The sequence below is a fragment of the Alosa alosa genome, chromosome 12 (genome assembly GCF_017589495.1).
Source record: "Alosa alosa isolate M-15738 ecotype Scorff River chromosome 12, AALO_Geno_1.1, whole genome shotgun sequence".
NCBI classification, from domain to species: domain Eukaryota; kingdom Metazoa; phylum Chordata; class Actinopteri; order Clupeiformes; family Clupeidae; genus Alosa; species Alosa alosa.
The window spans coordinates 33707493-33723375 of NC_063200.1; the positions used below are offsets into that span (position 1 = coordinate 33707493).

General features: G+C 39.7%; 1 protein-coding gene across 3 annotated transcripts in view; it reads right to left on the reverse strand.

The window, feature by feature from the left end:
- Nucleotides 1-15883, reverse strand: part of jak2a (Janus kinase 2a) — a 124914-nt gene that overhangs the window by 86262 nt on the left and 22769 nt on the right. For all 3 annotated transcript variants that reach the window (XM_048259632.1, XM_048259630.1, XM_048259631.1), the window contains one exon: nt 3721-3844. In XM_048259632.1, coding sequence (XP_048115589.1) covers nt 3721-3844 — 124 coding nt within the window. The remainder of the gene's footprint in view (nt 1-3720; nt 3845-15883) is intronic.

Consider the following 15883-nt stretch of genomic DNA (forward strand, 5'->3'; position numbering starts at 1 on the left):
TGGCCATTGTATTTAAACCTTCTTTGCGTATCAAAAACTGGGATGACACATTTTGCTACGCATCGACGCATAATGGCAGCCGAAGCGTATTGATGCGTAGCCTTGCGGGCGCGTATGCGTAGCGATGCGTTGACTCTGTAAGAGCCCTTAAGGTATAACCTTAATTTGATTGGCTGGTGCTGTCCGTCGATTGGCTTGATTGGCCGGTGCCATCCGTCAGTGCAGCAACAGCTGAACTTCTCAACGCGAGCGACGGGAGCAACGCGACGCAATGGACCCACAATTCAGTTCGGCAACAGATGACATAAGCCCATGTAAAGTGAACGGGATGCGTCTTCAGCACTGCAAGGCACGCAACTGTGTGTAGGAGCACTCGCGGACCCGTGATTGGATAGATATGCCACGCATGTCAGATGAAAGAGGAAACACAGCGCTATCATTTGATACCAAGTACATCCTTCTGGGTTATTAAACAGACGAAGTGACAGCAAAATAATAACTTCATATAGCTCGACTTACCTCACGTTTTTGTCTGTATTTGTGGCAAAGCATGTTTATAATCCAACGCTATTGTGTGTTTCTCTATGGCAAAGAATGTTCATAATCCGGTTTTGAGATCCTAGCAAATTCCTGCATGGCATCAAATTCAAGGCTCACATTGCATCCCAATTTGTTTGACAAAGAAACACCTTTTTTGCCTTTACTTTGTTCATGGCAATGCAGTAAAAAGTTGTAGAGAATCATTATGAGTGCAGACACCATAGGCACACACAGGCTAACACGTAAACTCGGGTCAAGTCAGGTCAGATCAGTTCGTGTCACAGATATGGAGCGCAGAAAGGTCATTTTTAATCACTAAATAAAAAATGCCATTTATTTCTGTAAGACGCACACCACGTCTGTAAATTGCTCAGCCCCAGAGAATCCCTCCACCATGGCAATGATATTGCCAGATTCAGGACAGTCTGCTCTACACACACATGAAAGGCAAGTCGAGCTGCCAGCTTGCAGTGGTGAGATACATGTCAAAATATAAGTATTAATATATGAAATGGCAGATTTGGGTAGCCTAGACTCTGCTGAAAAAAACAATATATAGCATGTGTGTATAGCACTTAAAACAGTCTAGGGTTCTAAGGGTTAAATCTGGCTAGTTGTTGTGGGCCCTGTGTTAAGTCAAGTAAGTAAGTTGTCATTGGTTACATGCCTCTGCATGTATTATCTGCGTTAGGTAGTAGCTCTGGACATTTGATTAATTTGTTATTTGTTGACATGATTGATATCAACTCTATCACACATGGTCATTTGTATGTAATAGTGTAAGAAAAATGTTGACCTTAGATTACATTGAGCTTGCCCAGTGGCTTTTCTGAAGCTGCACCTGCATAATCTGCTGTATGTTTGGGTAGTTGTTGTGGGGCTCTGTGTTAAGTTTATTGTTTACTTAGTTGCCATTACTTTACTTTACTTTACTTTGCCATTGTAAGTATTTGCTGCATTAGGGAGTGGCTCTGGGCATTTGTTAGAGTTTTGAACTTCATGTTATTAATATTAACGTTATTAGAAGCGACTGTGTAACTGCGCACAGACTGGTCTTGGTGTAGCGATTTTTCAAGGGGTTCGTTTTCAGCCTTGATTAATTAGACTTTTATTACTATTACTGATGACCAGGCCGTTTCAAAAGCACTGTATGTTTCGTGCCACGAGAATCATTCTTGGACTTAATATTAAGTATTAAGTTAGGACTGTTTGGGCTGTTCAAGAGCATCAAGCTGCAGTCCAATGTAACCTGCAGTTGGACTGTTCAATATCATATGCTGCGGTTTGTTTTTAGCCTAAATGCTGTTTGAGTCTCCATTGCCCATGGAGTTTATTCATTATTGATATGTTTGCTATGTCTCTGTCTGTGTGTGATGTGTGTTTAATGTACCACACTCATTACATTCATGACCTTGCGTGCCAAGACAAGGAAGCACTCACACCTGGGTGTATGTAGATTTGCATTCAGTTGGTCCACCACGCCTACTCTCGCTGTTTTACAAAAATAGCCATGTTTCCCCATTCAAAAAAACTTTACTTCATTGTTAGTCTATATCAAAAGTGGTTGGTCACTTCGTCTGAATGACGCTATTTTCCGCGTCTTTTTTATTCCAACCATGGGTTTTTTGGAGGACATCCTGAATTACTTACACCTGGCTTGACATAATCGTTCCTACCAGGGGCGTCGCTAGATATTTAAAACATTCGGGGCTAGAGCCCAGAAGTCAGAGACCTTTTTGTCCGGGGGTTCGGGGGGGTTCTCCCCCGAGAGATTTTGAAAATCGGGCTGATGAACATGCAATTTTAACCTACTTTGAGAATGAAAAGGAAGGCCAATTGTAATGACTCACGTCACGGCATTCTGAATATTTTGATGTTTAAAGACCGTGTAAGGAGAACGTCTCTTCTGCCAAAGTGCACCACAACACCCAAAATATGACATTAAAATAGCATGTAGAATAAACATCGTCATGCACCTCTGTCAAGTGCACAGGTGTGAGCGTTCGTCTCGGGATAAACATTTGGACGTCATCCCCTTCAATTAATGGGCTATGGGTGCCTTGAAAGCAATGCATTTGGGTTGTGTAGGCTATCACGAACTTTTGCCCAAAGAAAAAGTTCCATTCTGTCAAAATCAAGCCCAACATGCATTGCTTGAAGCCCCCAAAAACGAGGTCAGGTTTACCATATTTACTGCGCATGTGATTCAATAGTAAATCACGATATATTGAAACTGAGCTGATCGAAATGTCCTCCTGGGTTGCGGGAGATGATGACACACTGTGAGTTTCCACTTCTTGTCCCTGCTCTGCCCTTTTTTCTCTCTAAAAAAACGTCTAATATCCATTTGTCCTTCTGTACACTTATTTCGCTAAGGCTAGTTAGTAGAGGCACCAAACAGCAATGCGTAATAGCGTAGAGGAGAATTGAAATTGCAACATTTTGCAACAAATGATTCTAAACCTGCCCAGATCACATCAGATTTTCTTGCGCTGCTGTTAATGCACACAATGGACACAAAACACAAAAAGTCTCTTCTGCGGGGCTATTTATTTCATTCACGATTAGAGTTTTTGTTGTTGTTGTTGTTGACGGCTCATAGATCCGGGGCTATCCCCAGAGGATCCGGGGCTATAGCCCCGAATGCCCAGGTCTAACGACGCCACTGGTTCCTACTCATCCTGGATTGGTGTTAATGAAACGAGTTGAGCTAGGATGACCAGACAATGCTATGTCAAGCCACGCTTTATCTTGGATTTCTTAATTCTGCCTTTGTGAAACACCCATCAGGTGTACAAATTCAAAAAAACATATTTTCAGAAAAAGCTATGTTAATGACGCTTAGGTTCTGAAATTTCAAGTTGGTACTAGGAATGCAACCATGACTATTTTATTTCCAATCTTTTAAAGGTAAACTATGCAGTATTGGCAATTTCCTTACTGTTTTCTCGGTTTTTGCTTTTTTTTCGCTGGCTCTGTCATGACGAATGTCTGAGAAACTCTATCGCTACCTTTTTCTAGCCAGTGCCTGGCGTGTATGTGTATTTGAATGCAGTAAAGCAATTCGTTACACTCGTTATACTTCCTGACACTGAGGCCGTGAAGATGACCAAAAACTTAGAAGGGCAGGCAGAGGATACAACAGAGAAAGAGGATGTATGGTGGGAGTCATGACTATACCTTATCCTGAAGACCAGCTTTTCGCTGGCTGAGACATCCAGTTTAAAGATGTGATTGGGTGGGAACCACATCCTATCACTTTCTCTCATTAGACCAAAAAGGTTGAAGTACATTGGGTTCACACCTGAGATGAGAGGAAAAAGTTGAGAGCTCACAAACAAACAATTCATATGATAACACTAAACAGAAACAGCAACAGATAATGTATAATCTATAACAGGGATGGGCAACTTTGATGATAGAGAGTGCCACAAACTTTTCTTGTCGCTGTCAGAGGGCTAGATGTGACCCCGCACGTCCACCACTGGGATATCAGGATTCAGTAAATACATATACAGTAGCAGTCTGTACTGTTCATTAAACCAACATGCATTAATTTAAGATTTTCTATACTCAAATGCATTTTTAATATTGCTTCTATTCACCAATGTACTTCAAATAAACTAAAAATTAAATATTACACATTCACAATAAACCTTTTTTCCACTGTAATGGGTAATAGTGACTTCTCCCTGACCAAAATCCTGAATTTCCATGACCAATCAGGAAATGAAAAAATTGGCATTGAAAAAACAGGTAGGGCTAACTACAACCACTCAAGCAATTCAAAAGTCAATTTTAAACTGCTACAACAAAATTCCCTGATATTCCATGACTGTGCCCCCCAAAGACATAATTCCCTGATGTTCTATGTCTGGAATAGACTTTATTAAAATGCTGATATTCTTGAAATTCCATGACCCGTGGGAACCCTGCTTGAGGTTGGCTACAGGTTGGCTACTAGTAGCTCCGATGTAGCCTACTTTTAGTTATCTTCGTGCATGGTGTCGTGGTGACTTAAGTTGAAATCTTTCACAGCTGATTTAATTTCTAAGCATAGCCTACTAAACACATAAGTTGACTTTGAATTCTGTGATAAGATCAGCTGTTTCCCACCTTGTCTGAAAAGTAGGCTACGATTCTCAGTTTTCTTTATAAGCCACTCTCTGTATCTCTTCATCGCTCGCTAACTGTAGTAGCCCGTCAGTTGCCCATCCCTGATCTATAACTACAGTACATACAAAGAAATACACTGAATTGTTCTTTGTTGTCTTCTTAAACTTACTCACTTTTGTTGTGTCTAATTCAGATTGAACTGCTCAAAGCGTTATATATTGACACCAAGCGCTTTGGTTTGGTGGCCAAGCTACTTGGTTTTGCTCACAGAATGCTGAACGAATTGCAATCACAGAGGAAAGTACTTCAACATTTTGACACTGTTAATACTAAGGCAACTGAAGCACCATATCACATTGCACTACGTATAGCTAAGGTAGGTAAACCCCAGAAAATCGGTGAAACATTTTTCATGGAATCGCTACTTGCGTTTCATAGCTTTATGAAGTGGCTTGTGTATTCATGATAGGATGATTTTCACGTGAAATATAATTCTCATTTCTTCTGAAAGCCTAAATAAACCTGAGAATGTTTATCGGACATTACATTGCATTACATTTGGCTGACGCATTTTTAACCAAAGCGACTAACAACATGGTAAACAGTTTAAGTTTTAAAGCAATTCTCTCAACAATTCTAGGACAATTTAAAAAAGGTAGAGTTCAGTAAGAATAAGTGCATCAGTGAGTGCTGTTTCTAAAAAGTTGAGTGTCAGTTCACTGGGAGACCTGTCAGGAGGGCGTTGCAGTAGTCAAGTCGTGAGATGACTATTGCCTGAACCAGGAGTTGGGTAGCATCTTGAGTCAAGTAAGTCCTGATTTTCCGTATGCGAAACGGCACGACCGGGCGACTGAGGCAACATGATCAGGGAAGGTTAGTTGGTTGTCGAGAACAACTCCTAAATTTCTTGCAGCCCTGGTAGGTGAAACAGACAGGGAGTCAAATTTGATGTTGATGTCATGGTGTATGGTAGGTTTAGATGGACATGCTTGGTTTTTACTACAGTAACGTCAATCTTAGAGCCATTGATAACCAGCTTAACCCTTTGCAGACGGCCCATTCTAATTTCGGTACCCCAGTACCGATGACGTTCAGTCTAATAACTCCGCCATACCCCAGCTGATTTTATTAATGAAAACTTCCTCATAAACGTCACATCATAAGCTTTACAGAGATATGATTGGTTAAGGGATTTGTGGCGCGAATTTTTTTCACAACTTGAAGAGAAAACATGAAGTTGAAATGTCACTCTGCCTGCTATATCTGAAGGAGCAACGCCGACTGTCACCATACAGCAGAAGTCATAACATCGTTTGAAGGACAAACTGGTGGATCAACTGAGGTAAAACAGTATATTTATGTGTTGTTATTACCACATATCAACGTTATTACTTCAAAATCGTTTTTATTTAGCTATTTTTAGCAGTATTTGCACCGTGTGTGTGACCGTAACTTTGCGTCTGTGTTTACTTCAGCCGGTATTATTTGCTGGTATTTTAGCAAACTGTTATCTTTAGTAAATTGTTATTATTTTCAATGATTTTGGGGCGGTAACTATAAGTAAAACATGATAAGCCAACTACTAGGACTGTCACTTTAGAGATGTATTCAATTTTGAATGAAATAGCCCGTCATGTAATGCTACAGCAACTCATTAACGTTAGCTGTAAGTTAGGTATGCTAGAGCTAGCTCAAACTTTTTTTTTGGTTCGATATGCCCACGACGCGTCCTCCTGTCCTGCTCAGTTTTGCTCAATTGCTTTATATCACCTAACGATATGTGAAGCACACCTGATGGGTAGGCTATTTTATTCTCAAATAAACATGTTATTTCGTCAAAACATGTACCACATTTTACAGTTGTTTGCAGCCAAGTTGGTTAGCTTGCTAGTTATATCTGTCAAACATGAAAGGTGCTATCCATATTGACGTGAAGATTGTGTCGATGGTCTAACGCAAGGTTTTCATTTATTGTCGGCTGTTTCTTTAGGAGTGCATAACTGAAGACTTGTGGTAAATGTGTCATAACTATTGCTTAGTTCGTAGACTATCAGTTTGTTGACTAAGGTTATGGCAATACTTGTCGCATGCTGTGAGCCCAAACGGGCATTTACTCTACTCCTCGCCGAGACACAATATTTTTTCTTTACGCTGCCAGGAAATAGTACGGTGTGTATGTGTGCATATGCGCTCTCCAGATGTTTTCTGTAATATTGTCTTGCCCAAGTTGTCTTATATCAGTGTTGGTTTGCAAGTTGGTCTGCTATGTCATGTTTAGCCAAGGATTTAACACTAACTTGCTTCAAGTGAGTTCACAGGCTAATGTTATTTCTCCAAGCCATCAGTCAGCTTTTCATCAGTCAGTGACCATAATTTTTAGTGAAAAGGGTTAGAAGTGATTAAGATTATGTATGGTAAAAACCAAGTAACCTATTTACAGGCTTATCTTTTTCCTCTTCTTCATTTTAGATGGAGGGAGAGAAGAGCCAGTATGCGCGGTTGATGGAGTCACTCAGGGGAAGGAGACAGCTGACTGCTGAGGAGCTCCAGGTCATTGGAGAGCATCACCTTGAGGATCATGAAGGGATGGACATCGAAGAGGAGGAGTACCTGGATAGCCAGCTACTCGGTGATGAAGACGAGGAGGATGTGGAAGAAGAGGACGAGGAGGAGAGTGATCTCCAATCATCCTCAGCTGGGTAACTATGTTTGTGTGTTTGCGTGTGCATGCGCAACTGCGCATGTGCACATTTCTCGTTGTTACAAGAGTATTGCTTGTTACAATAATGACAGGAATAGTGGTAATAGTTTCATTACATTTACACTAACTAATATTCTTATAACAATTTATTTTGGGTGTGGTTAGCCATTCCCTGACAGGTCCCATGTCAGGTAGAAAGCGTAGACGCTTCTCTGACGCCGTGTCCTATCCGTCTTACACCGACACAGACACAGAGACACCAACCGCCGTTGCATTTACACCCCGACGTCCGTTAGGCTTAGATGTAGGAAGCGTGCAGCGAGCTGTATAGACAGCCACAAAAACATTGCGTGAGGTAGATTTTTTTATGATGTTCTTCACCTCTGCAATCGTCGCTGATATATGTGGTTTTACAAACCTCAAAGGGTGGGATGCCAACTGTATGCCAACTGTAAAGGGGGCTGGGATGAAGTGACTCCAGATGAACTTTACAGGTTTCTGGGGCTCCTGATTTACATGGGGCTCACTTCTCTCCCTGACGTCCAGAGATATTGGGGAACCAAGTCTCTTCTGGGTTCATGGGCCAAAATGTTTATGTCGCGGGATCGTTTTAAGGCTTTGCTGGCAGCTCTGCATGTTGTAGATCCAACAACCGAAAATAATAGTGATCGTCTTAGGAAGTTGCGTTATTTAATGGACCACCTCAAAGCTAAATGTGAGCAACTTTATCAGGCCGGCAAACACCTTAGTGTAGATGAACGCATGGTAAAATCAAAAGGTAGATCCGGATTCAAACAGTACATGAAGGGAAAGCCAACACCCTGGGGTTTCAAATTGTGGGTTATTGCGACATCCGACTCAGGCTATACTTTAGATTTTAATGTTTACACAGGTAGTCGTGATGGGCGTATAACTGATTTGGCATCTAAAGTTGTCTAAGAGCTGGTTCAACCGTTTAAAGGCATGGGTCACACAGTTTGGTTCGAAAATTTCTATACTTCACCAGCTCTTATGATCAAGCTTAAGGAGTGGGGACTAAATGCATGTGGTACTTGTAGGGTTAATTGCAAGCGATTTCCAAACGATTTTAAAAATATAAAGGAATTATTATGGAATAGAACTTCAAAACGTGGTGACATGAGGTGGTGTAGGATAGAGGGAGATGTGTTAGTGGTCCAGTGGAAGGACACACGTGTAGTCTCGTGCCTGTCCAATTTCCACAATGCTAATGCTTACACAGAGTTCCAAAGATTAGTAAAAAAGGATACAGTTTGGAACAAAGTAGCAGTTCGCCAACCTGCCGTAATTAGTGATTACAATCAACACATGGGTGGTGTTGATAGGTCAGATCAAATGATAAATGCATATAGCGTACTTCGTAAAACACAGAAGTGGTGGAAAACACTTTTCTTCCATTTTGTTGACATTGCAGTTGTTAATAGTTTCCTGTTGTTTCAGGATTGGCAACGTTGTAATGCAACACCAGGACATACCTTTGAAAGGTATAGTCAGATCAATTTTAGGGAAAATCTAGCTCGTCAACTGGCAGGGATTCCTGTAGATACAGTGCTGCAGTCACAGTCTTCAGCAGCTCAAACAGCTTATGATTCACCGTCGCCATTTCATGTAGCTCATGCTTCTGTTTTTGAGGAGTCACGAAAAAACTGTTGCGTATGTTACAAAAAAATTTAAGATAGAGAGGAAAACCAAAATAGGTTGCAAGGCCCCAGAATGTAATGGCAAACGGTTTTGTTTTGTTAGCGAGCGGAATTGTTTTGTGGAGTATCATTCGGCTGAAGGCGACAAGTTTCGAGATTAGGTCTCTTGTGTCTAGTCATAGCACACCCAACCCCCTCTGTGTGTCTGTTTGTCTCTCTCTCTGTCTATTCAGGCTACTGGCCTGTTCCTGTTGTACATACTGTAGTTCTTTGCGATTCATTGTTTCTTTCTCCACAGCTTTGTTGTTCTGTTCATGAGTTCAGCATTTTGTAATATAATATAATTAGATATTTTGTATATAAGTGTTGTCAAATGATTCAATTACTTGTAAAGTTTTAAATATTAATATATGTATATATGTATATTCCAATATAAATGCTTGTGAATATTAAGTTGAATTGCCTTAACCCTTAGAACCCTAAGCTGTTTTTATGGCATTTTCACTACCTTTATTCATAAGGATTTATTCTGGTCATTGTAAGTGCCACACACACATATTATATATTGTTTTTTTCAGCAGAGTCTAGGCTATCCAGATAATTTCATGTATTAGTACTAGCATTGATTTTATTTTGATTTTTAAAGAATTAAAATATAAAAATCATATTATAAAAATTCTTATATTTTGACCTGTATCTCACCACAGCAAGCTCATAGCTCTACATGCATTTCATGTGTGTAGGGCAGACTGTCCTGAAACGGGCAATATAATTGCCATGTTGGAGGGATACTCTGGGGCTGAGCAATATACAGAAATATGTGGTGTGTGATTTACGGAAATAAATGCCATTTTTTATTTAGCGATGAAAAATGACCATTCTGCACTCCATATCTGTGACACGAACTGATCTGACCTGACTTGACCCAAGTTTGCCTGTTAGCATGTGTGACTATGGTGTATGCACACATGATGATTCTCAACTTTTTACTGCATTGCCATGAACAAAGTAAAGGCAAAAAAAGGTGTTTCTTTGTTGAACAAATTGGGATGCAATGTGAGCCTTGAATTGGATGCCATGCAGGAATTTGCTAGGATCTCAAAACCGGATTATGAACATGTTTTGCCATAGAGAAACACACGATAGCGTTGGATTATAAACATGCTTTGCCACAAAACAGACAAAAGCGTGGGGTAAGTCCAGCTATATGAAGTTATTATTTTGCTGTCACTTCGCCTGTTTTATAACCCAGAAGGATGTATTTGGTATCAAATGATAGCTCTGTGTCTCCTCTTTCATCTAACATAATGGCATATATCCGATCCGCGGGTCCTTGAAAAGTAATTACTCCGAGAGTAATGGGTGTGCAGCGTTGGTTTGTGTACATGACATTAATATTTTGCAGTCACTTCGTCTGTTTTTATAAGCCAGAAAGATCGATGGTCCATGGTACCAATGGATAGCCCTGTTTCTCCTCTTTCATCTGATATGCTTGCCATATATATGCGATCACGGATTCGCGAGTAATTCAAACGAGAGTAATGGGTGCGCAGGTGAACGCAGAGAAGTATAGACTGTAAATATGATGCAATTTGATTTAATTTCATGATTTTTTTTTATTTTCATACCTGATCGTACAGACAAGTGCGTAGTCTCTTTGGAAAGCCCCACTTCTTCTCTGTCATGCAATAAAGGTTTTATCTCGTTGCGATGAACAGTCGCGGAGCAATGTAACAAGGAAGAAAGGGTGTGTTTTTTGACGGGTTCTAAGGGTTAAGATAATTTCATTATGCAATCTTGTTATCCATGTCCTCAGCTTTGTTATTGTGGTGTCTTCTTACTCTTGTAGTTCTAATAGTTACTGCTTGTTTGTAAATGTTTACGTGATATACATGGGTTCCTGGTGATTTAATGAAATTGATACATTTCTTAATAAAACTATTTTTCCCCTTTAGAAAATCTAACATGTGTCAGTGTCTTTTCTCTATTCTTGTTTTTGTAGCAGAATGATACACAGGGAGAAGCACTCACCATGAACTAGTCTTTCCTTCACATTTAGCCTTTCCTCCCTCACAAATGCTATTGGTTCTTAAGAGTATAGTATAACATACCATATTTAGCTATGCAATATTCTTAGATGGTTAAATAAACTTATTTTGTTACATGACCAATATATCTGTGTATTTGGGGTTGAATTTTAAATCAGATAATGAAAACATTCTACTCTTTAAAAATTCTACTCGCTACTGCAACTTGCAGTTATGAGTAAATTGATCATAACTTTTGAACCAAAGGTGATAAATTGATTCTGTTTTTTTTCACTGAGGAGAGCACAACATTGTCTATCTTTCATACACTATATCTACAATAGATATTAGGTTAAAAATAAGATTTATATTGACAAATTGATGTTTTCGTGTTTTTTAATGTTGAATTTTGAAGGTATTGTTTTAAAACAATGTGTGTTATGCTCAAAGTTATTAACTATGATGTATATCATTTTAAATGGCTAGTTCTCCTGATTACAATGGTGGGAATATTATATCTCTGCCATGTAGCATGGCCACACAATAAGCCTTTTTATGTCACGAGGGCATCAAGTATAAAAAAACGGAATGTTTTGTGCCATCTGCAAAGGTCTAATAAATGTATCATAACTTTTGAACAAAAGGTGACAAATTGGTTCTGTTTTTTTTCACTGAGTAGAGGACAAAATTGTGAATATCCCATACACTCTAGGTTTTTCTCTATCTACAACAGAAATTGAGATTAATCTGGTCAAGCTGATATTTTCGTGTGTTTTGGGGTTGAATTTTGAAGATATTTTATTTTTTAAATATGTGTTTTTCTCAAACTTATTAATTATATTTTATACCATTTGAAAGGCCTATCTCTCCTGATTACAATGGTGGGTATATTTTTATCTCTGTCATGTAGCACAATCATACAATAAGCCTTTTTGTGCCAAAAGGCCATCGAGTATGAAAAAAATGGAATGTTCGGCACAGTCTGCAAAGGGTTAAAGCAACACCAAAGAACTTTCCCTCTGTTGCACGCACGCATTTGTTTATCCAGCACCGGCTTTGCAAATAACGATGTCCACAGACAAGGTAGAATATGTTGCACGATTTATGAAAGTACGATGTATTGCGACATCAGATGCAAGTCAAATTTGTAGTTTCTTATGTCTCATTCCATCGAACTACAGATCCGCTACCCGATCTGGCAAACTTACGATTTTGGAAACATTATTTTAAGGTACAGAAAACTCTTTGGTGTTGCTTTAATGTTTAATGTTACGTCCAAAGGTAAAATAACGCTAGCATTTTTTGAGTGATGGAGACTAATTTGATTGTTGATGTTTGTGAAACATAAATGGTATTATTGCGAGTAACTTGATAACAGCACTGTTTGTGACTTCTGGCGATCATCCAATTCATTTTCTGACCATACTGACAGGAGCTAAGTTAGCCACAGCGTTAACGTTAGCTAATGCCATGGTTTGTCGGTGGAAGATATCAGCAGGACAAGGGTGCCTGTCTACATGCATCCTATGGAATACTAGACTGGGGCAATTCTGTTTGCTAAAACTGTTTATCTGCTGTTGCTTATTGTTTATCTGCTGTTGACTCGTTCACCAAGACTGTCACATTTATCACACAGTCCTTTTTGGCCATGTCTGTGATTTGTAAATGGTTACATTAAGCCCAAGAAGAGTGCACACGAAATAAATGTGAGCATATAGAACAAGGCCTCTGAGCTAACGTTCATTTCCAAACACCCACTCACTCCCTAGTTTCAGTTTTCATTGTTTTTTACATTTCAACAAAGGTGTTTACACCAAGTATGGAAGTGCATGGTTTATAAAGGCTAAAAGTAAATGTTCTGCTTGCATCCCACAATGTAGATTGTGGCAATGGTGGTTATCAAAGAACAAAAGACCTGACACTACTTATTTCATCAAAAAACAAATACTGGATCAGAAAACCAGACCAGAACAGAAACCAGATAGTCAGGCCGATTTAAATACATAATGCCCCAACTAGATCAGAACTTGGGGAGAAAATGTTTACATTGTGTTGGTTAAAAATGACTATTGGGCGATATATCGGTTATCGGCTTTTGAAATACTCAAGTAAGGGATAATGTATAGAACGCTGGCCATTATTGGAAAATAAGTCCCGACCAGGGTTGGGTAGTAACGGATTACATGTATTCTAGATTACGTAATCAGATTACAAAAATCAAATAACTATAATCAGCCCAGATTACAATAAAAAATAGACAATGTGGTAAAAACATGGAATAAAAAAAAGTGTGGATCTTTTTTAAAAATTGTATGAAAAATTGTGTGTTCAAAATTATTTATACCCTTTTTAAACAATCACTGGAAACACCTTTATTTACCACCACAGCTCTCAAAATGGTTCATAATACCCACCAAGCCTCTTCATGTCTCCACAATGATTGTAGACTGCACCTTTTTAGCAGCAATCTGGGTTTTGAGGCAGGAACGATTATTTGCCATCACTTTGGCTTTGTGCTCACTTTTTTGACGGATTGAGGTCCACTCTAAAATGTTGATATTGTTCTCTGTTAACCATTTCTTGCCTTGTTTGGCTGTATGTTTTGGATCATTGTGTGGTTTAATGTTCAAATGCTGCCTTTTGGGGCAGCCATGGCCTACTGGTTAGGGCTTCGGTCTTTGGGCTTGCCGGTTCGACTTCACTAATTCACGGATTGGGATAAACGCAGAGACCAAATGTCCCTCACGGGATCAAAAGATATACTTACTTACTAACTTACATACTATTGGGGCAGGTCTCTCGGCACACTGCCTGATCTTTTCCTCCTAATCTTAATGTAAGCTCCTTTGTAACCTCCTAACCTTTTAGTGTTACTGTTTACTTTGAGAAAGTCACCAGGTCCCCCTGGTTGAAAAACATCCCAAAATAATAATTTTCTCACCCCCACAATTGAAATGGACATGATGTCATTTGGGTTTAATGCTTCCCTTTTTTATGCCAATCTCAGGCCATGTCCCTGGGTCAAAAAAATCCAGCGAAAGCTAAATTCTTTGTCCAGGTGTGCCCTTATAGGTTAAGCGGAGTTGAGCATGTTTGGAGAAGAGTGGAGAAAAATAGAATGAGAATTCTTTCATCAATTCTGTGGTGGTGTCTTTTACTTAATGGGCATATTTACTGAAGTCATCTAAAAGTAATCCTAAAGTAATCAGATTACGTTACATGTTTTTGGTAATCCAACTGATTACATTACTGATTACAAAAATTACCATGTAATTTGTAGTCAGTAATGGATTACATTTCAAAGTAAACTGACCCAGCCCTGGTCCCGACAGGGCGAACCAGTGTTTCCTCTACGTTGATTTTAGCATGGCGGGCCACCACGGCAAAATAAATGCCACCAATGAGGTTGCCTTTTAAATAATCCTGCCGATGTATCCTCCCCGCTGGCTGCCGATCACATTGCAATTTAACAATAAGTAAAACTAGTCAGAGGTTATTATGGCCTGTCCAGTTTCACTTCACATATTACATATTGTATTGATGTAGCCTATTTAAAACATGAATTTTCTTCCCAGTGTTTCCTCTTCATTTTGTAGCGGTGGCCATGCTTCAGAATTAGGGCAGAAGCACAATATTGTCAGGACACATGGTGGGCTAAATGTCCTCTGCTTGCTGCAGATAATTGCAGTTTAACAATAAGCAGCAATGCTAATTAGGGCTGCACGATATTAGGAAAACACGCGATAACATTATTGAGTACTGCGATAACGATATAACTTGCGATATTTAATACTGCTCAAAAAAATGAAGGGAACACTTAGGTTTTCCAATTTCCACAATTGTTCACATTTTTTGAAACCTTCCACCCTTTTCTCCATTCTCAAACTACACAGAATGTCTGACAGTTCTTGCAAAATAAAACACTCGCCTCAAAAGTTTTACTTGTGCTTAGAACTAAAAAGTGTCAGAGTACCGATCCTGTGTATGATTGAAGTGTTCCCTTAATTTTTTTTGAGCAGTATATTTAATGTTTTTCTCCATGCTGCTTGCTGCTAGCATAGACGGTAGGGTTGGGGGGGGATAAATGTATAATTACAGAAATGTATAATTTTCTACATAAACAAGGATACAAGGATACAAGGAAGTTTATCGTCACATGCATATAGTTACTGGATGTAAGAAATGCAGTGAAATTATGTCTGGTGTCAGCCTATTTGTGCATTTATGGGGGGTAAAAAGTGCAGTAGAAGAAGGGTTTAGTAGATTAAGTGGCAAGGGCTGCATAAGAAAGGTGGGGGAGGATTGGGATTGGGGGGGGCATCAACAAGGAGCATCCAAGAGCAACAGGGGCAAGGAAAAACTCTCTTACTAAGGAAAAAACCTTGGGCAGATCCACGGCTCAAGGGGCTAACCCAACTGCCAGGGGTCTTGGTGTGTGTGTTGGGGGGATGACAAGGGAGATGGGATAGTGTGCTGTGTATGTGGGGAGAGGGCAGTGTGCAATATGTCATGAGACAATGTGCTGTGTATGGGGTGGGGTGGGGGGGGCACTGTGCTGTAAGTATGTTGGGGATGTGTGTTGGAGAAGCTTCCTGATGGGAGACATAAACAACATATTATATAGCCTAGGCTACATATGGCCTGATGAAAGTGGACAGCTAAGAGGCCTACTGGCTATTGAAGTTGTGTGGAAGATCTGCTCCAAGAAAATCAGAGTAAAAGACGGATAGACGGCCAATCTGAACACTTGTGCACCAACCAGCGGAATGTTCCACATTGCCAGCAAAAATGCTACTTAAGCTATATCGCAGCGGTCATCAGCTGCACATCCCACGTTATTA